The 21,307-nt window shown below is 29.9% G+C and overlaps 1 protein-coding gene across 1 annotated transcript; it reads right to left on the bottom strand.

Moving 5' to 3' along the window:
• Positions 1 to 7,745: 7,745 nt before the first annotated feature.
• On the bottom strand, positions 7,746 to 9,247 carry LOC105779409 (NAC domain-containing protein 72). The gene is made up of 3 exons (XM_012603148.2): positions 8,970 to 9,247; positions 8,603 to 8,871; positions 7,746 to 8,516 (listed from the first exon to the last, which is right to left on the bottom strand). Exons 1-3 carry the CDS (start codon positions 9,148 to 9,150, stop codon positions 7,926 to 7,928), a joined length of 1,041 nt encoding a protein of 346 aa, XP_012458602.1. The 5' UTR covers positions 9,151 to 9,247; the 3' UTR covers positions 7,746 to 7,925.
• Between the last annotated feature and the right edge of the window lie 12,060 nt (positions 9,248 to 21,307).

Below are 21,307 nucleotides of genomic sequence, written 5' to 3'. Positions count from 1 at the left end.
GAATCAAAATCGAAACATGTTTGTACTTATCGCATGAACAACTTAAATCTAATGTGTTAAGAAAAAGAAATAACACTTCAAAATTCTGATGACACTATTTTTACTTACTAGATATGTGTGTTTAAAATTTAATTCACGAGTTTTAAACATGTTTTGTGTTTAATTCAAATTGACATTTAGCACACAAACTGATGCTAGAATAATAAAAGAATCTAATTAATACAATATTGATATTTTAAAGATTTAATTAAAATTTTTAAAATTTATAAACTAACTTAAAATATGAATCATAATTTAAGAATGGATGGTAAAATTAAACTAAAACCCTAAATCTGAATAGATTTAATTCAAGAAAGAAAAAGACTTTAGTATCTAAATCTAATTTTGCTTATAAAATCTTCGACCCCAAATATATTTGCATTTCAAATCTATATTTTGGAACATATATATATATTATAGGTGTCTTGGTAGGAAAGAAATATAATTTTCTTTTAATTCATTATTTGGTAATGTTGAAATATATATATATATATTTGAAAAGTACATAATTTTAATTAACATAGGCATTTCTCTTATTTTTTCTCATTTCCCATTTCTATTTGAAAGGATTGATTTTTATACATTATGATGAAAAATGATCTCTCTTTTATTTTCAACTAAGCACAATCAATTTTTTTTTCACTTTTCCATCTAGAGAAACACACCCTTAAACATATTAGCAGAGTGATGGTTAATAGTTGATTTCTTTTATTGTATGTGTCATGTTCTCTTTATTGTTCTGATCATCCTCTTAATCTTGGAAGGAAGATATTTATGGGCAAATTAGGGTTTAAAGTGGGTTCCTAATTAGGGCGAACTTGAACATTTTTTTAAGAGATTAGAATTAAATTGTATATTTTTTTTATAATAGTAAAAATATAATTCTACTATTTTAATAAACTAAATCTTTATAATTTTTAAAGGACTAAATCGATTCTTTTTCATTTTGAGAGCTTAAGTACAATTTTACTATTATTAAATTAAAATTTTAAAAATCTTAAAGAGGTTAAAAGGAAAATTTCTTATTTTAGGGGGTCGAGCCTCCTACTAGCCCCATCCCTAATATAATAATTACCATCTTAGTAGAGTTTAATCTAGACTTAAATCAAAATAAAATTAAATGTCGCCACGTGGAATACCTGCGGAGTATAATAATATTTTTTTTCAAACTTGTATCAATATATTGCAAATATTTAATCAATGTTAAATTCTTTAAAACCAAAAATTAAAATATGATAATTTTATTAAGATGTAAAAAAGTAAAGTGAGAATAAAGTCTAAGTAGAATAATTAAAGCGAATTAATACATGTGGAAAAGATGAAAAAGAATCCTACACAAAACGCAGCCGGAAAATGTTTAGAAATTTGGGATTCTCTTTCATTGTCGGCACAAGTTTTATTTATTTACTTATTTTATTGTGACGCAAATGCATGCGTACCCTTTAGTCAAGAAAACTCCCCTCTTCCACTTTGGTCAAAAGCCAAATAATTTTCTAATTTCAATGAAATTTTAAAATCTAAAATTCTATAATAATCATCAAATTAATTTTGATTTCGGGATCCATAATGATGTTATAATAATACTAATAAATTTACGGACCAAAGTACAGTTAAAAATTCAAAACTTTTAAAGGGATTATAACGATAGTTCAAACGTGCTGAGACGCACTCATCTTGTTGAGAATAAATGATAATGAACAGTCAAACTCTGTCATTCGCGTTAAAAGGAGGTTGATATTTTAAAATTTTAAAACTTTTTATTTAAATCTTTTATTTTTGAAATCTAATTTAACTCCATCATTAATTTACAGTTTTAATCTTTTATCCATTTAATCATTGTCCTTAGAGTTTTTTTTTTTTTTAAATTTAGTGTATATCCTATATAATTTTTTTAAAATTATCAAAGCTTTTATATATGATGATGAAAATTTAATTTGCTGCCTAATCATTTTAGTTATGTCTAATTATATGCATCTTTTAATATAGATTAATTATACAATAAATTCAGTTTTAGTTGATTTCGAATTCGAATTTTAGCTATTATTAACACATGAATTGGTAAGAAACGATAAAATCTTCATTCTCATCAAACAAGGGACAAAACATAGCTTTTGTAAAGATGGAAGCTTCTAACAAGTTGGGGTATGCCTAATGCCATAAAATATGGCATTTTCATATTCTCTAAAACACATTTCTCAATTGTTGTTCACGTGAATGAATGTAAATTTGTCACACCTAAAATAATTTTTTTATTTCATCCAATTTAGAAAGTGATTGTAAAAGCCAATACCCATGATTCTCTTTTGGGGGGAGTGGGGATAGTGAGAAGGAATAACGAATTTAGGTGCAGAAATAGTGCTTTTGAACTTGAATTTTAAGTAGGGGAATGATCTTTATCTATATTTTTCCTTCTTTTTGTTTTATTTAGGAAAGCTGTAGACCCTTTTCTAAAAGAAAATAGACCACCAAAACATATTAGGAAAAAAATTTGAATTCCAATTTCAATATTTTTTTTGTTTTTTTATTGGTTACTTGCAAATATGATAATGGAAACACCAATGGAGGAATAATATAGAAAACAATCTTTTACCTAACATACATTACGTGATTTTTTTTGAATAATTTTATTATATATTTTGATCCTATCTACTCTTTAGCATGATGCTTAGAACTACCCATAATCAGTGCACTTGAATCCACACTCTCCTACATCAACAATACACGATTTAAATATAGAAATATATATGCTAACCTATCATTATTTCTCAAACGAGGAAAAAAAAAGTCTTATTGCCGTATACATAAACATGTTTGATTTTGACTTTGTAATCTCTTTAAGTCCCCATTATATGAATTACGAGCTAGGGAATTTCATTTCGAGTTCTCATTTTATATATAGTATGATTTGAATTTGACTTTTTTTCAAAATTATTTTCTTATATTATATGTTCACACATGCACAAAAGAGTATTGGGGAAAAGGTGAAGAAAACTTGCATCATTTCTCCCATCCACATAATAATAAATCTTATTAATTTATTCAAATATAGCAACATTTCAACAGCATTTGAAACTCAAAAGCTTTCTAATTGATTGATTGATTTGTAATTTGTATGTTATAAAATTAAGGAAAAATCTTAAAATTATATAAAAATTATGATTTAATGTACAATTATATACATAAACTTTGATTTTATATAATTTTATGCATAAAATTTTAAAATTAAATTTATTTAATTTCTTCTTTAATAGCACTAACGAGACCATTATTGTACTAAATATTAAGTATTTTTAGATTTGGTAAAATATTTATATAAAACTTTTAATTAATTGATTTTGTTTCGCAGCCGTATTGGCTAATAATCGTGGTCGGTGCAAGGAAAAGGATATTAGAAAACGACAACAGAAAATCAATGCATATCTTGAACCGTACTTAGGAACTTTATATTTATCTGCTTATGTTTTCCTTTTTCTTTTTTTGTGGTAAACTACACCCATGGTCACTTTTACTTACCTTAAATTACGTTCTAGTCACTTATGTTTGAAATGTTACATTTTAGTAATTTATGTTATCATGTTATAACATTTTAGTCACTGAGCCATTAATAAATGCGTTAATGGTGTAGCAGTAGCTGACGTGTACGTTAAATCATCATTTCAAACAAAATTTTAGGTTAAATTATACAATTGATCCCCATATTTTTCCTTTTAAGTAATTTAATTTTTTTCTTTTATGTTCTTTAAACTTTCCTCTCTTTTTTTTCCATTCTCTTTTGTTTCTCCCTCTGTTTTCATACATTTCCCATTTCTTTTAACATATTAGAAAGTCGAATTGGCAGTGAAAAAAGAAGTAGGAAGTCGACTGTCATCATTTGCCTATAACCAAAACCCATAAACCCATACCATGCTTCTTTCTTCACTACCAATTCAACTTCCTGGTATGTTAAAAGAAATAAAGAATGTAGGAAAACAGAGGGAGAAGCAGAAGAGAATGAAAAATAAAGAAAAAAAGAGGAAAGTTAAAAGAACATAAAAGAATTAAATTGCTCAAAACGAAAAATTATGGGGACCAATTGTATAATTTAACCTAAAGTTTTTGTTTGAAATGATAATTTAACATGCCACGTCAGCTTACCATTACACCATTAACGATAATTAACAGCTCAGTGACTAAAATGTTACAACACGATAACGTAAGTGACTAAAACGTAACATTTCTAACATAAGTGACTGAAATGTAACCTAAGATAAACAAAAGTGACCATAGGTGTAGTTTACCCTTCTTTTTCTCTTCTTTTCTTTTTATCCTAAAAAAGGGAATTTCTTGGAAGTGATCCGATCATTTCAAAAGTGTTAAGTTATGAATTAGGGGAGAGTAGAAGCGAAGGTAGAAATTATGTGGGGAGATCAAATTAAAAAATTTTAAGGGGTCCAAAGCTAAATAATTTTGTATTAAAACAGCTCTAGTTAAATTCCAAATTTTTGAAAAAGGCTAAACTTACAATTGTTCTAATTAAATAAAAGTTAAAAGGGACGAAATTGAATAATTGACATTTTGAAGGAACTTCAACTACAATAACACCATTGAGTCAAGGGGCCAAGCCCATGCCTGCCCCCTTGACTATGCCCCTAAGGAGAGGGATTGCATCAACAAGACTTGAACCTTCGTCATTCTGGTGTCAACAAGGAAACTTAATTACTACCCTAATTACTACCATCATATGTTGTTTACACAATAATTACAATTTTAAAGTTTAACCTTTATTGTTTCATTGTTAAGAAAAGGAGGGAATTTTGTTTTATTTTAAACTTCAATTTCATTTGAAAAAGAGGACAAAAAATATTAAAATAATAAAAACAAAGGGTAAATTGGTCCAAAATTTTAAATTATGTATGCAATCTAAAATAACCTAAAGAATGAGTGGTATTGAGTTCCACCCAATATTTCAATGTCTTGACAGTATTTAAAAATGTGATATTACAATATGGTGAGGATGTTCCAAATCCAAATAAAGTAATTTTAATCTAGAATGTGAGGTTATGGGATGTTCTGCTACATAACATGAACTAAATGCACCCAAATGAGCTTATTTGATAACTAATAGAAAATTAAAATATTTGAGAGTTGGTTGAAATTTTCTAAGTAGATATACATCCATATATTTCATAAGGTGCAACTGGACCAAGTGACAACTACAGGTAAAAACAAAGATGGACATAGAGAACTTGTTTACACAGTTCGAAATCTTTCTACTTCCGCAGTGTCTTGTCTAGAGAGCCAGTCCACTACACTTCAATAAGTAAAACTGTAATTTAAGTCCTACTCATTCACCAAGTAGTAACCTCACACCTATAATCTAAGCAATATCACTCTTCTCTAAGTCTTTCCCCCCTGAAAGCTTAGATGTAAACCAACGCACTTATATTTACTTACAATTTTTGCACTTAGAAATAACAATTCATCAACATTATGAAATAGTATTCTATATATTATGAATGTATGTGTATATATATTGGGTGATTTAATTGATGTGGACGACAATTATTAACTAAATTTTATGGATACGTGTCAAGTTAGCCTAAGTTACTTTGGTCATGTAATATGACATCACACATTCGGATCTGGTGATCGGGTCGGTTGAGGGGTGTTACAATCAACATGTGGTTTTGCACAAACATGTGACACATTTTTAGGCTAGTGTCAGGCCTAGTTGCAATTGGCAACAAATCATGTGCAGGGTCTAGAACTAATTGACTATGAAATTCAACTTGTGGAACTTTAAATAATGTACCCTCTCCACAATTCATCTTTATTTTCTTTCTAATTCTGGTGATAATGATCGTGTAGAAGATGGACATAGAAAACTTACTTATGCGCTTCAGAATCCTCCTATACTACAAGGCCTTGCATAGAGAGTTAATCCTATATTTCAATAAGTACAAGCTATGATTTAAGTCCTACTAACTCACCAAGTAGCAACCTCACACCTATATACTCCAAGCATGATTACTCTCCTCTAAGTCATTCTCGCCAAAAGCTTAAACATCAACCAAGTGACTCACTTGTGTTTACTTACAATTTTTACACTAAAAAAATAACAGTTCGTTAATGAACAAAATGAAGTGCTCTTTTATCTCCTGTCTAACGGAATACAAGTCATTTTACTTTACAATCAAGAACAATCACATTTCCCCTGTAAGTAGCCATACAAAACAGTCGTCTATTTATCTTTACACTAAGTGGTATTCAAAAGTCAATATGATTTGTTCTTCTAAACAATGGAACTTAGATTACATTAAGACTTTGATTTGATATCATCACATATCAGCATCACAGAGCACTATATAAATTTGACAGAGTCCAAGACACAAAGCCAAGTTTTGGATTAAAATTATACCAATTCACAAATGGTAACTTTTGTCCAATTTTCAACTACGCCTTAAGTTACAATTGACGTTATAATTGGATGACAAAATTGGCTCCAATAATTTTTAATAGTTTAAGTTTTTAATGCATTTGATAACAAATATTAAACATCATTTAATTGACTTTTTAATAAAAATAAAAAATAAATAAATTAAGGGCTACTTATCACTTAATACGAACCATTTTAATGAGTAAATTAATTTTTTTATCTTAACACTATATTATTATTTAAATAAAATATCAAATCACAATACTCTTATTATTTTGAATGTTTTAAATATATATTTTACCTTTTTTAATTATATTTATCAAATAATATATTTATAAATGTTAGTATTTAGGACACTGCTAGTGTATTTTTTTTATTTCATAAGTAGCTTTAAAAATTGTTATGTGTTTTTTTAATATTTTACTATACTCCTATAGACACTTGTCAACCCCTGAATCTTTTTTTTAAAAGATTCCAAAGAAAGAATTTGTTGAGCAACTGATAGATGATCCAAAGAGTTCTATTGTAATTTTTCTTGGTATTTCGTTTCGAGAAAAGGGTATACCCTACCGATTTTGAATTTAACTTCTATGATCCATGATATGAAATGAATCAATAAAGCATTTATCTAAAAACTCCGTTGATAGCAATAACTAAATTCAATCAATTAACACCTAATTCTTTTCAAATAAAAGAAAGACAACCTAGTACATATCATTTCACTTTGTTTGGACCTATGATTGGTTAACACATGGTGGAATAATAACCATTCATATTGTCTATTTTGATAAGAATGAAAAACCCCCACTCCTTTCATTTCAATTTCATTTTTCTACTCTTTAGTTTTGGACTTTTTAGACCTTTGCTTGTGATAATGTTCTTATCTTGTGTGCGGCTCCCCGTTTCCTCATTTCTTAGCAAATGTATCTTTTGAAAATTCAACTTCTAATCAACCTTTTCTTTTTTCTTGGTAAAACCATTTTATCTTTTAATTGCAAAATCAACAACAAATATTTACCCCCATTTTTTTAAAAAAAATTACAATTACAAATCATATATATTCGTAATTTGTGAATACATATACGATGGGGATAAATTCAAAATTTTATATAAAATGAAAGTTATTAACATCTGCATTGATATGTTTCTTATATTACATGCACAAATTAATAAATGCATTAAAATTTTACATAAAAATGATACCCTGCATTATAATATTTAAATATATGTTTATATTTGATTTATAAATTTTCTGGAAAATAATCATAAAATTTCATAACTTAATCAAAGATTAGATTATAAACTGATAAAATTTTAATTATGCTAAAAACACAGAGCAAAATTTCAAATTCTGGCCATCTTTTTAAACTCTTTTGGTTTCTATAATTCCAAAAGGTTAGCCCAAAAGAATTCAAAATATTTACACAATTTCTGAAATTCCTTTCCTGGTCCTTCTACCTATACTTTCTTTTTATTGTCTAAACCCAAATCCACCCGATTGAGTCGGGCACCGAAACCCATACGGGTCAATCGAGTTAGAGAAGTTGTGACTGTTCAACACATTCGAGTTTTGTCGAAATATCCCCGAGTTATCAGCTCGCTGAGTTCTGAGTCCACTCTGTACTTCCTCTTCCACCGAGTTACCAATCTTATTTGTCGACACGTCCATCTGACAAAGTGTAGGCGGCATTGTGCTGACATATACGTTACTATTTCCATAACTAGTAATCCCCGGACTCTGAGTTTGAGTTTGAGGTTGTCCACTCGGTACCAGCTCAGGCACCGAGCTAAGCCCACCAAGACTCCCCCAATCCAAATTCCCGATCCCCAGACTTTGAAACCCCAGTTTCACATCGTTTTGAAGCGTTTTGAACGAGTTAACGCGTGGCAAAGCAAAGAAACGATCGTCCAACTCGGGCAATGACTCAAGCATGTCATCCAGTTGTGAAGAAGACGATGATGATGACCCATTCGTGCTTTGCTCTCTGCTTGAAACACTTGACAAAGGTTTTTGACCACTTGAATTCTTCTTGTATATTCGACATAAAACCCAATCATCCAACTACAAAAAAAAAAAAAAAGGTAATTATTATTCAAAGTTCGAACAATTATTATTCAATAATTAATTTTTAAAAAAAAATAGATTACCTTGGAGCTACCACTTTTACGAGAAGTTTCAATGAGTCGATATTCATGCATAATCCAATTAGTTTTAGTTCCTTTGGGAGCTTTTCCGACGTAAAAAACCAGAGCTTTTTTTATACCCACTTTACGGCCTTCCGTTGTAATAATTTTATCAGTTCCGGTAGCTTTCCAGTACCCGGACCCTGCAACTCTATTAGGTCGTGACCCGTTCGGATATTTTCTGTCTCTAGGACTGAAAAAATACCATTCTTTTTCACCAAACAAAGCTTTACCTGTCAAAAAACAATTTAAATTTTTTATTATTAGTAAAGAAATGAACAAAAAAAGAAAAACAAAGTTAATTCTTTGCTTTGGACTCGGTGAAACTTACTCGGTAAATCCCATGGATTAAATTTGTATAAATCGATTTCGCCAATGATTTGCAGAGAAAAATGATGCCCTGCAACTTTCCTGCATAAATATTGCACTAAAAGCTCTTCATCAGTTGGATAAAACCGAAACCCCGGCGGCAAGCTCAATTGAGCCAATGGATCAGTTTCCGGCACTCCCATGATTCTAAAGTTTTCTTGCCGACCAAACAGTTTTAGTACAAGAGAAAATAAAACACAGTAAAAAAAGGTTTTTTTCTCTCTCTTTTTTTTCAGAGTTAGGGGAAAGGGAAGGTATTTAAATAGAAGGGAGGATAGATCGATAGTGTCTAAAAAGAGATAAGTACGGTCGTCCTTGTCTAACTTTTGTCTAAGTGGGACCCACTTTATCACCGTTAGCTAACGACACGTGCCTGACATCTACGGCCGACCTTATCCTACAAACAGGGTACATGAACCGTCACGAAAATTTACAAAAAGGGTATCATAAAAGTTTTAGGACACGTGTCAATTTTTCTTGCTTTGTTTCTAGAATCACCCCCAAATACTGTAAAGCAATAAAAAAAATTATGGAGTTTGGAGCTTTTGTCCTTTTGCTATTTTATTTTTAATTTTTATTGGAGAGTTTAACGTTTATCATGCCTTGAAAGAAGGGAGGACACGTCGGCCAACACGTGTGGAAGAGTTAGGCTAGAATTTTGTGGAAATTAAAGTAAAGAGGAATGATGAAGGTAAAAAGGGAAATAAAAAACAATTGGCTGGTTGTGACTCGTGACACGTTTTAATTGACTTTTTTATTTATTTGTTGGATTTTCATTTTCGTTGATTTAAATGTTTGGGATTAGGGTTTCTTTCACTCAATAACTTCTATGAACTAGCTTACAAGTTTTAATCCATTCATGGAGTTTTGGACCATTTATTCAATTGATGTGTCACACATTCAAATAATGAAATTTGATTGATTATTTATTATATAGGTCAAAGTTTTTGCTTTTTTTGTCAATGGAATTATATTCTATTTTTTTATGGGTTAGTATCATGTATTTTTATTTATTTCATAAGTAATCTTAACAAATTATCACATTTTAAAAATATTTAATATTTTACTATATTTATATTGGACACTTGTGAAGTCTAAAAACTACATTAACAATATATCAAATATTTTCCCCTTTTATTAGCTTCTTTTATTCGAATGGTTTTAGAATTAAAATTAGAATGATTTTTTTTAATTACTCATGTTAGAGTTTGTATGACCCAAATCCTGTCACTTGTTAAAAATAAATAAATACAGTGGCAAAATAAGAGATATGTGGGGACAAGAGGCCGAGGGCCGCATAAGTAGAATCCGTATAAAACTACACTTATTTTATTTGATATTAATTAGAATAGGGTTTTTCAATCTTTAAATAGATGTAGTCGAAACTCCTCTTGTATTATTCGTTTTTCAACATTTGTAGCTTTCTTCTCCTCTACCATGGTTTCTGTGTGTTTTTATTTTTCTTATTTTGCGTTCATCTATTATAACAATTCAATAACCTACTAATGTGAAGGTTAAATCAAAATAAAATTCGAAGAGAATCTACATATAATTTACGGGAAATACAATTCAGTACAACTCAACAATATTATTATCAAATCAAGACTAAAAATTTTAAACTCAATTTTTTTTTTCAATTTTAAATATAGATAATACAAAAAGAAGAAAAACTTATCTTGTGATTTCAACGGTGATGCAATTATGAGGCCATAATTTGTTACGAATTTTAAACCCCGAAAATATACATAATCAAATAAAAAGCAACAAATTAAGATAATAACATTGACAAAGACACAAGTTGTGAAGTCGAATTGCCACGAATATGCTAAATTGAGTTCACTTTCTCATCAATTTCCTTTTGCTCTTTTGTCTCTTTCAAAATCTTTGAATGTGTGGAGGCTTCTAGTTTAAGTAGATGAAAAAGAAAAAAAGAGAGTAAAGCCATGGCATAGACATATTATAAAGAGTAAAAGGAGATTAAGATGTGGTGCTAATGTGACCATCATCTAAATCTAGACTTTTTATACTAAGAACCAAAAGGGAAAGTTAGGTCTATGCTTTTTGCTAAGAATATTTCAAAACACAAATATACTATCAATCAAGTTTTAATTTAAATTTCATTGTCTTAAATATTTTTTCCTAAATCATAATTTGTGTTAAGAAAATAAAAGCATACTTAATGCATCAAAACATCGTTTTTTCTAAAAAGATAAATGGTAATTTTGGGAGTAAATTGAAAATGGGGTTAATCATTTTATTGTCATGAAGTTGTAGGTAAATTATTGGATTTAAAATTTTGGTAAAGATTGTAGCAGCAGCTGTCATAGAGTTTGAAGATTCTTGGACACCTACTTTTTTTTAAAAATTTAATTTTGTTCTAAAATTGATTTATTAATTATATTCTCTACACACACAGAATCAAAAGGGCTGCTTTTGAATTCAAGTCCCTTTGTAATGATGCAATTTCATGATGAGATATAAAATATACTTTATTTCCTTTTACTATTATAATTACTATTACAAATAACTTGAATTGAATAACAAATGCACACGTGTATTTAAATAGAATAATATTAAAATTATATATAAATACAAGTCTGAGTAACTACTAGTATTAAACTATTACTGTACAAACAAATTAAAAATTTATACGGTCTAGATTAAAGCCAATAAACTAAAATACATGATAGAGTTCGGAGACCTACACATATTGTACATAATAAATCTCGAACTTGGATACTCAAGACTAACACTTCCGTATTATCAAACCCATTTTAATTAATTTTAATTAAGATCTCAAAACATAAAAATTGATGTGTACTAAAATTGGCTTAAATTAATTTGGTAATTGTTTTTATTTCTATAATAACCATTTTGTAGTAATTAAAAGAGAATCCAAAATGTCCTAACTACTTTCAATTATCATATGAACTATTTGTTAGTTTGGTCAAGTGGTGGCCATCATATTTAAAATACTATGGACTTTAAAAATTAGTTTTATTTCTTAATTTGAAAAATAAAATAGCAAAAGAAAAGTAAGAAAAAAAAGCTTATTAGAATTTGAGTTTAGGATTTGATTTTTAATGTAAAGTTTGACAAAAATAAGTTGAATGAAGAAATTTATATAGAGAAAATAAGAAAATTTTAGCAACACAAATTTGACAAAAGAAAATATTAAAAAGCTTATAAGTCCATCACATGTTTAAAATGAACTTAAATTAATATCTCTTATTTATAACTGAATATTAATAATGTTGAGTAATTTTTCGTTGTGTTTTGTTAGAGAGAACAATCGAATATTTATATACATGGTTATTGTTCATAGAATTGATGTTCTTAATAGACTCTATGCATGTTGGACATGTGTATTGCTCCAGGTTGCCTGCTAGACACTCCTTAGTCTTGTGCGAGTTGTGTCTACCAGCCTCCCTTGCAAACACCCTTTACGAGCTTCATACCGTAAGACTTGTATGTACCCGACTGGTGGGTCCTATCTGAATTGTGAATAGACGACTTGGATCTTATCTAATTTTCGATTCGCTAATCATAAATGCCTAATAAATAATATTAATATTAATATACATAAACAAAATATTGGTTTCTAATTATTAAATCATTTTGAAAAGTATTATTAGGTTAAAAATATATGGAATGGGGAAGTGAGTAAAGAAGAGAGTATGTATGAAATGAAATGAAGCAGAAAACCAGCAAGTCTGCTGAATTGAATGTTGAATAATTAATTGTCAAATTGAATTTGAATAAACGAAAAGTAATATTCAACAACCTTTTATTCATGTGAAAAATGCATCAATGTGGGTTTCTCATTTTCAATGTTGAAGCTCTACTACTCACAACCCTCTCTACTTGTTTAATATTATATGCATACTGTTAGTCAAACAAAAATATCTCTTAATTTTTAAAATAATTGAATTACTATTTTTAACCAAAAAAATAACTAAAACATTAAATTTTGAAATATAGTTGTTTGCTTGCTAATTCATTGTACTTCGGGTTTTTTTATTTTTATAATTTAAAATATTTGTTAATATGTCATATAAAATAAATAATGTCATGTTAGTTTTAGGTGTCATACTTTTAAAGCAAGATGTCATTTTAAAGGTATTGGTGAAATGACATGTTTGCATGATTTTTTTTAACTATGAAGATATTTTGTAAATTGATATTTTAGGTTTTTTAATTTTAAAATTGAATAAATTAATGTATTTGAAAAAAATTATTTTAATTTATTTAAAAGTGAGTAAATAAAATAAATACATAATCTTTTAGCCAATTTATCCTGCTGAAATCTAAAATAAATAAAAAATTCACATGTGAAATTTCAGTGTTTAATGAGAATTGTTTGTCATCTAAGAAATAGAATCCCGCATAGCTTAGAATACTTTTTGTTGGATTATATTTATAAATATAATATATATATATATATATATATATATATATATGGAGAAAGAAAGAGAATGAAAAAATTTCAGTTTAAAACTTTTTAAATATTCCATCCATCTCGAATAGAGGTGGTAAAGGGGTGGGTTTGGCGGAGCTCAAATCGGGTTATTTTTAAATTCGGGTTAATTTGGTTTCAAATTATCTTAAGTTGTGATAAGTGTTCATATGTTATATATTTTAGGGAAAAATATATAATTGTTACTTGAATTTGTTTACTTTTCTCTTAGATTGGTACTTAAAGTTTTTTTTTTATCCCAAATTGATATTCAAATTTTTTTCATCAACTAAATTGGTACCCGAGTCTAATGCCCTTAGTTTTTTGATGATGTGGTAGCATTTGCCAATTGCGCAGCATCACGTGGCATCCTATTGACTAGTGATAGGACCCCTTTAATTAATTTTCCTTTAAAAAATCCCTTAAAAAAATTTCCATTTAATTTTTCTCCTTGCACCATATTTCTAAATTTTCCATTGTTTTTCCATCGTTTTCTACCTCTTTCATTTTCTACGTTTTTTTGTTAACATTGTCTTAGGGATTCTCTTAGGGTTTATCTGTTCATAACATTGTTGAAGAACCATCTCACACAAAATGTCTTCTTCAACCAACAGAAAATCAAGTGCTTAAAAAAGGGTTTTGTACTGCCATTGTGGGTTAAGGGCTCCCATTTGCAACGCAAATACTCCATGGAACAAAGGGAGAAAATTTTTTGAGTGTGCGAACTTCAAAGAGGTAAATTTTTGATTTTTAATTGTTGGGTTGAAGGAAATTAGGGTCTGTGTTTTGGTTGTGTACTGCCATTGTTGGGTGTTTGAAAAACAAAGGGTTTTGTGATTTTAGTTGAAGAATTTGTGCAATTTAGGCTTTGGCACTATGTTTTGGTAATGGTGAGAAATGTCTTGACTTTTTGGTTGTGTATGGCCATTGTTGGGTTGAAGGAAATTCATTTAGAAATATTGTGCTTCAAAGTTAGAAATGTGTAAATTGTACCTTAAATACAAGTAATATTCTGATTTTTTTGTTGTATTTGAGAAAGAATGTAACGATTCAAAAGTCAGTAGTGTTGGAAGCAGTGGTTTCAAAACCCTGTTCTCCGATGATCTAGTCCGTAAATGTTATTAATTAATATTTACGAGTCAATTATAGTATTATATTGAATTTTGGTTTGACGAATTTTTTAATTGGATAGTTAGTTAAGGTACAAGTGTTTCAATCCTAAATTCAATGGTGTTGGAAAATGAGATATCGGGACCTCATTTCCGTAAATCTAACCTGTAAATATTTTTATTAAATAATTACGGAGTTATTCTATAGGTGAATTGAATTTTGGATAGGTAATTTCGCCGAATTGGTGACTAATTAAGGTACAAGGACTAAATGTAAAAATCGTAAAAGTTAACCACTACTGATTTTTATTTGTCAAAAGGGTTAAATAATATTAAACTAAGGTTTAAAGTGACAATTAGACCATTTTTATAATGGTAGACGGTTAGGTGCTTCTGTACATGTTAAAATTTTAATTAAATTAATATTAATGTTAAATTAATAAAACAAATAAAAGAAAAAAGGGGGCCATCATCTTTCCATTTCTTTTTTTTTCTCATGGCTGAACCTTACAATACGATGGGAGGAACCATTTTTGAAGCTCAACAATTGGTCTATGCATGGTAAGCCATTTGAAGCTTTTTTTTTTTGTCAATTTTATATTTTCGTGATTGTTGTAGCTTGATTTAGCTAATTCATATGTTATTTTTCAAAATTTTTATAGTTTCTAAAATTTACATTGTTGAATTCTTGGTGTTCTTGGTGTTAAATGGTTAAGTTAGAAGTTTAGATAAGAAAATGACTATTTGTAATTTAAAAATTGTTAGTTTTGAATATAAAGACTAAAGTGTAAATACTTTAAAATTGGTATGAAATTTCTGTAATTATTTATAATAGAAGGTGTAGAAGGATGAAATTGAGATTAATTTTGAAATCGAGACCCAACTTTGAAAGTTATGATTATTTTGGTTTTAGGGCTAAATTGAATAAAATGCAAAAATTTAGGAGAATCCAAAATGAAATTGAATTTATATATGTTTATAATAGCTTGTTATAAGATGTTTGGAATTGATAAATTAAAATAAATTATTATAGATCGGAATTGAATTAAATGGAGGATAATCGCGAAATAAAGAAAAATTACGATTAGTCCTTGATACCTTTTTGTTGTTGTTTTTGCTAGCTAAGTTCACATAGAAGTTACTACATTGTTTATTTTTAAAAAAATTCAAATTGGTCCTTATTCATGCTTAAATCTATTAAGTTATGTTTATATGCTAAATTTAGTCTTTGTTTGGTTCATAACTTCTATTATGCATGTATTTAGAATAACTTGATGATTTATATTGAATTCAATGTTATGATTTGCGAGTGAATGTTCCGGTAACTGTAGTAGCATCCTGAAACTCAGGTCCGGAGATCGGACTAGGCAAGGGTTGTTACAGAGTCTCAAAATAAGTAAAAAGAGATTGTTACACTTATCGAATCGAAATTCTAAAAACTATGAAAAACTACAGAAAATACACTAATTTGCTCGAAAACAAGCTTCGTAAATATAATGGGAAAGCCTAATTTTGTCATAACAAATTATGATAGATCAGTAATTTAGCCAAAAAAGTAGTTAATTAAGGCTCATGGACTAAATTGTAAAAGTCTAATTGTTATTGAGTTTTAATTAAGAAAGGGCATGGGGTCCTAGCTAGAAATTATCCAAAGGATTAAAATGGTCAATAAACCATTAGATTAAGGTTAGTGGGAAAAGATGATGGATGGCACTTAAGTTAATTAATAATAAATTAATGTATAAGAAATGACTTAATTAAAGGTTAATAATAGTTAATTGAGTTAATTACACTTCATCTTCTTCGTATACATAACAAAGAAAGTGGGAAGAAACATAAAAACACTTCACTTCATCTTCTTCGTTGCCATCCACCATTGTTAAAGAAGCAAAGAAACCTTCAACATTTTATTTACATTCGGCCATTGTTACAAGTAAGTCCTTAAGTCATTTTTCTTTTATTTTTATAGATTTATGGTCATGAGAGCTTGATTTAACTATCCCATATATCAATTTGATCAATTTTGAATTTTTAGTAAGTTGCCATTGTTGAGAAATTGATGAATTAGGCTTGAAATTGATAGAAATTAAACTTAGATTATGATAAGGACTAAATTGTAAAGCTTAATAAGCTTGATAGTTAACTTTGTAATATTAGGGATCAAATTGAATAAATTGAAAACCTATCATGAATTATGCTAGGAATAGAAAGTATAGAGTCCCTAATGAAAGAATGTGAAATCAAATTTTGATCCGAAGCTATATATCGAAAGATATACATATCCCGAGTTTAGGGATTAAATTGAATAAAATGAAAAAAAAATAATAAAATGATGAAAAGATGAAAAAGTAAAAAGGAGAGGCCAAGGTGAAAACCCGCAAAGGGCGCCTTGAGACCAAAGGGGATTTGAGTTGAAAACCTGAAAAGGGCGGCACAAATTTTGATCAGATTGGGGCATGTGGTGATCTTGCTATACCTGAATCAACAGGAAAGGGTAGGCAACATCTTAGGGCATCGACAGAGTACTGTAGATCTCCTAAACACATGCCAAACTCAGAAAGGTCTTTGGAAAGTTTGTATAGAGAAGTTCAAGCTGCGATATCTGGGGCACCTAATCTTCATACTATTTATATTAAATTTGTTGTTCTTGGAATACTTCTTTCTTTTTCAAGATACGTGTTCCCAATCAATTCCTCTTTATTCTTATTATCCTTGATAATTTATTCATTTCAAGCTATGCTTCCAAATCAATTCTATCTTTATCCATTGTTATGATCTTTTTGTAAGCATGTTGCATTTGAATAATGATTAATGGACTAATAATACTTTCACAAGGGAAGTTTTAAATATTACTCTAGAAGTTTCTAAATAATATAGGAACCTGAAACAGGACTATTGTTTAGAATACACCAAGTTTAAAGGTTGGAATGTCTAAGAAGGAAAAGTCTAAATTAAGGCTATCCTTTCAGATTTTGTTGTCCAAATCTTGATTGAACAAAATGATAAGATGTCGTGTTGGTGACAAAGCTTCAATGAAAAAAAAAGCAATGATCACCGAGTGATAAGAAGAGGTTTCTCAGAAGAGAAAGTTCTATAATTGTGCATAAACATTTGGTACGACACCCTGGGAATGGTGTAGGAGACCAAAGAGATTCAGATCCTGTATCCTTGAATTGCAGTGGGAGAGGATTGAGAAAGAGCCAGGTCTTATACTTAATGGGAGGAAGATGGTTCAAATTTTATGTCCCAAAGGTACAGTAGATTGAACCTTGAAGATTACAGTGTTACCAGCCGAACAAGATAGCATTCTGACGTGTTGGTAATGAGGCATTAATGAACACGAGCAATAACAACTCAAACATTAAGATATCATTTTCATGACATTTTGCATTCATTCATACACATCTAGTTAGGAGATTTTGATTCATTCCGATCATAACATCCTAATCACTAGGCATAAATGGGCCCATGAAATGAATTCTATAGGTTATGTTCCATAGAGAACAGATTGGTAAAACCACAAATCCTATACCACTGAAGTTGCAATGGAATGGATTGAAGAAGATGGCAAATCTTATCTCACTGGAATTGTAGTGGAGCAGATTAAAGCCAATAATCCCATCTCCCTGAAGTTACAGTGGAGCGGATTAAAATGATGGATCTTATCTCTCTGAAGTTGCAGTGGAGCAAATTGAAGATAGCAATCTTATCTCCCTAAAGTTGCAGTGGAGCAGACTGAAGCTATTAATCCTATCTCCCTGAAGTTGCAGTGGAGCGGATTAAAATGATGAATCCTATACCTTTGAAGTTGCAGTAGGTCGGATTAAATCTACCATAACGAGTCTTATCTCCCTAAAGTTGTAGTGGAGCAGACTGTAGATAACGGATCTTATCATATCAAACTTTATCTCCCTGAAGTCGCAGTGGAGCAGGTTGAAGTAACAAGTCTTATCTCCCTGACGTTGTAGTGGAGCAGACTAAAACCACAAATCTCGTCCCCTTGAAGTTACAGCAGAGTGGATTGAAGCTACAAGCCGTATCTCTCTGAAGTGCAGTGCAGTGGATCGAAGCAACAAGACGCAATGGACTGGAATGAAGCTACTTGAAAAGAGAAGCATCAAAACAAGTCAAGACTCGGCGAGACCGGGCAAAATTGGTCTTTCTTAAAAGTCTTTGCTTCATTCCCGTTACACGACAATGAGTAAAAAGGGGCAGCTGTAAAACCCAAATTTTGTCTGGGGTCCAATAATACCCAAACAAATTAATTAAAACCCAAACCCTAAATCAAACAAAAATTAAAAAAAAGCCCAATTACAATGCCAGGCCCAACAACCCACAAGCCCAATGTCCATTTTCAGAAAAAAGAGGGAGCAACCCTAGCCCTAGGTGCGTCGCACCTAGGGTCCTCTGACCCTTGACTTGCCAGCAGCCACCACCACGCGTCTGCCACTGCCACGGTCACGTCGCCGCCCCACTTGCGCTAGTCAATCACCTGCAAGACAAAATAAACTCGCAACCAGCAAAAGAAAAACAAGAAAAATTGAAACAAATCGGCTATAAAAAGTTGAATATCACTTCTGTAATTTTTTTACAACCACGAAGGAATCGAAACAGAAGAAAAAATTTAAAAGGTGTTGATTTATATTTTTTTTACTGTTTTTCTCTTTGCGTTTTATTTTTCTATCCATTTTTATTTTTATTTTTTTACGAATCTAATTCCAGAAAAATAAAGAAGAAAGAGGTTACCTGAATCGGCCCGTAGCCCCGCCGTCGGTCGCCCTCTCGTCGTCGATAGGTTTGGACTCCAAAGGTGGCCAGGGTCCTTTTTTTTTCTTTTGCTTTCTGCGCTGAGAGAATTCAACTCTCGAGTACGTCGTGAAGCGAAGCAAAGGCTGAAAAACCCGTTTCGTGCGGCTCCGGCCACTGGCCACGGAGGCGGCGCGGTGGAGGTTGGGGAACCAAAGGCCGGGCGTTTGAGAGAAAATGGGAAGGGTTTTGAATTTTTTTTATAAAATGGTGGATGAAATGATTTTTTTTAAAAAAAATTTTGCTTAAATACCCTAAATAAAACGGTGCCGTTTAGCAACTAGGGGTTAGGTGCCAAAACGACGTCGTTTTGGCCCTAACCCGCAACACGACCCGTCCACCCTCAGGATCCGCGTGTTTCTGTGGTGAAGGGGATACTTGCGCACGAGGTCCCTCCTCTTTCGCGCCTTAGTGCAATCTGGTCCCATTTCGACTTTTTAATTTGGCCGCATAATTTTTCGTACGTTTCATTTTAGTCTGCGCTGAAACGTTGTGTGTTAGGGTTGGAAATATTGCCCAATCAGACCCTCGCCCCTTTAGCGCGTTCTATTTAGGTCCCGGACCACTCCTTTTTATTTATTTACAGATCCCCCCAAAACTTTGTTTCAAGATTCAATTTAGTCCTTTTTTGTTGTTATTTTGGTTATTTTATTATTTAAATTAATAGGTTTGATATTATTATTATTATTATTATTATTATTATTATTATTATTATTATTATTCTATTTCTATTTATATTTATGTATCTAAGTTTAAAGATATTTCGGTTTTACTATATATTATTGATTATTTACTTATATCTTTTTATGTTTTGGATTGATTCACTATTCTGTTATTAATATTATTATTGTATATTTACTTATATTTTCTTTTAATTTCAAACTCTGTTATATATATACATACATATTTTTTATAATTTTATTTATTTTCGTTATTGTCATTATTGTTTTACTTGATATATAATTACTTATTTATTTATGTCTCCATTATTATTATTATTATTATTTTTAAAAATGTTTTAGTTTTTATTTGTTTATTTACTTGTTATTGTATATATAATTGATTCGTTTTTTTATTTATCTATCTTTTTGTTTTGCTCGTATTATTTTTTGCTTACATTATCATAATTGTTATTCCGTTATATATAATTTTTACCCAAAGTCAAAAGGAAAATTTTTCTAAATAAGACAATATTTTGCGTTTGGAAATTTGAGAAAACGTGTCCTAATGTGCTTGGTTTCGATTTCTCGTTTGACCAAATAGCCAAATATCCTATTAAAATTTCAAAGTATGGGTTTTGGAAACCATAAGGTGATCTTGGTTTCCAGAGTTTAAAGTATCGTATCCTAACGTGCTGGATGTGATATTCTTTCGGAACAAGAGAATCCTAAATTCCAACCCATATTATTCAAAATTTTTTAGGATCGTATTTTTAAAATTCTTCAAAGTTTTCAATCTTTGACGCTAAGACACTAATTAATCAACTAGGTACCAATTTTAGGCGTTACGAGGGTGTTAATCCTTCCTTGTATGTAACCGACTCCCGAAGCCATTTTTCTGAATTTTGCAAACCAAAATTGTTGTTTTAATAAAATTAAATCGTTTATTAAAAACAACCATTTTACAAAGTGACCCAATCACACCTCATCAGAAAAGATTGGTGGCGACCCCATGTTCGTTTTTGTTTTCAAAATCCAAATCGACCTCGTTTTCACAAATAAATGGTTTTGACAAGTCTCTGCACTCTTTTTAAATTTAGAATTTAGTTCTTATAATTTTATTTCTAGGAATTTAATCCCTCTACTTTTTAGATTTCAAAGCTATGGTCCAACTGTTAGCATTGTTATAATTATATTGTTAAATTCACATTCATTACAATATCACTTTTTAGTTACAAAGTTGCCAATTAAGGGTTTGTTTTAAATGTCA

Source organism: Gossypium raimondii, chromosome 1 (genome assembly GCF_025698545.1).
Source record: "Gossypium raimondii isolate GPD5lz chromosome 1, ASM2569854v1, whole genome shotgun sequence".
NCBI lineage: Eukaryota > Viridiplantae > Streptophyta > Magnoliopsida > Malvales > Malvaceae > Gossypium > Gossypium raimondii.
This window is presented reverse-complemented; position numbering and strand designations above follow the sequence as displayed.

Bases quoted from the DNA above. Each gene is read 5' to 3' on its own strand.
- LOC105779409 (XM_012603148.2), bottom strand. From the start codon at position 9,150: ATGGGAGTGCCGGAAACTGATCCATTGGCTCAATTGAGCTTGCCGCCG. The intron at 8,872-8,969 runs GTAAGTTTCACC...GTTTTTTGACAG, and splicing joins TAATCCATGGGATTTACCGA to GTAAAGCTTTGTTTGGTGAA. The intron at 8,517-8,602 runs GTAATCTATTTT...TTTTTTTTGTAG, and splicing joins GTAAAAGTGGTAGCTCCAAG to TTGGATGATTGGGTTTTATG.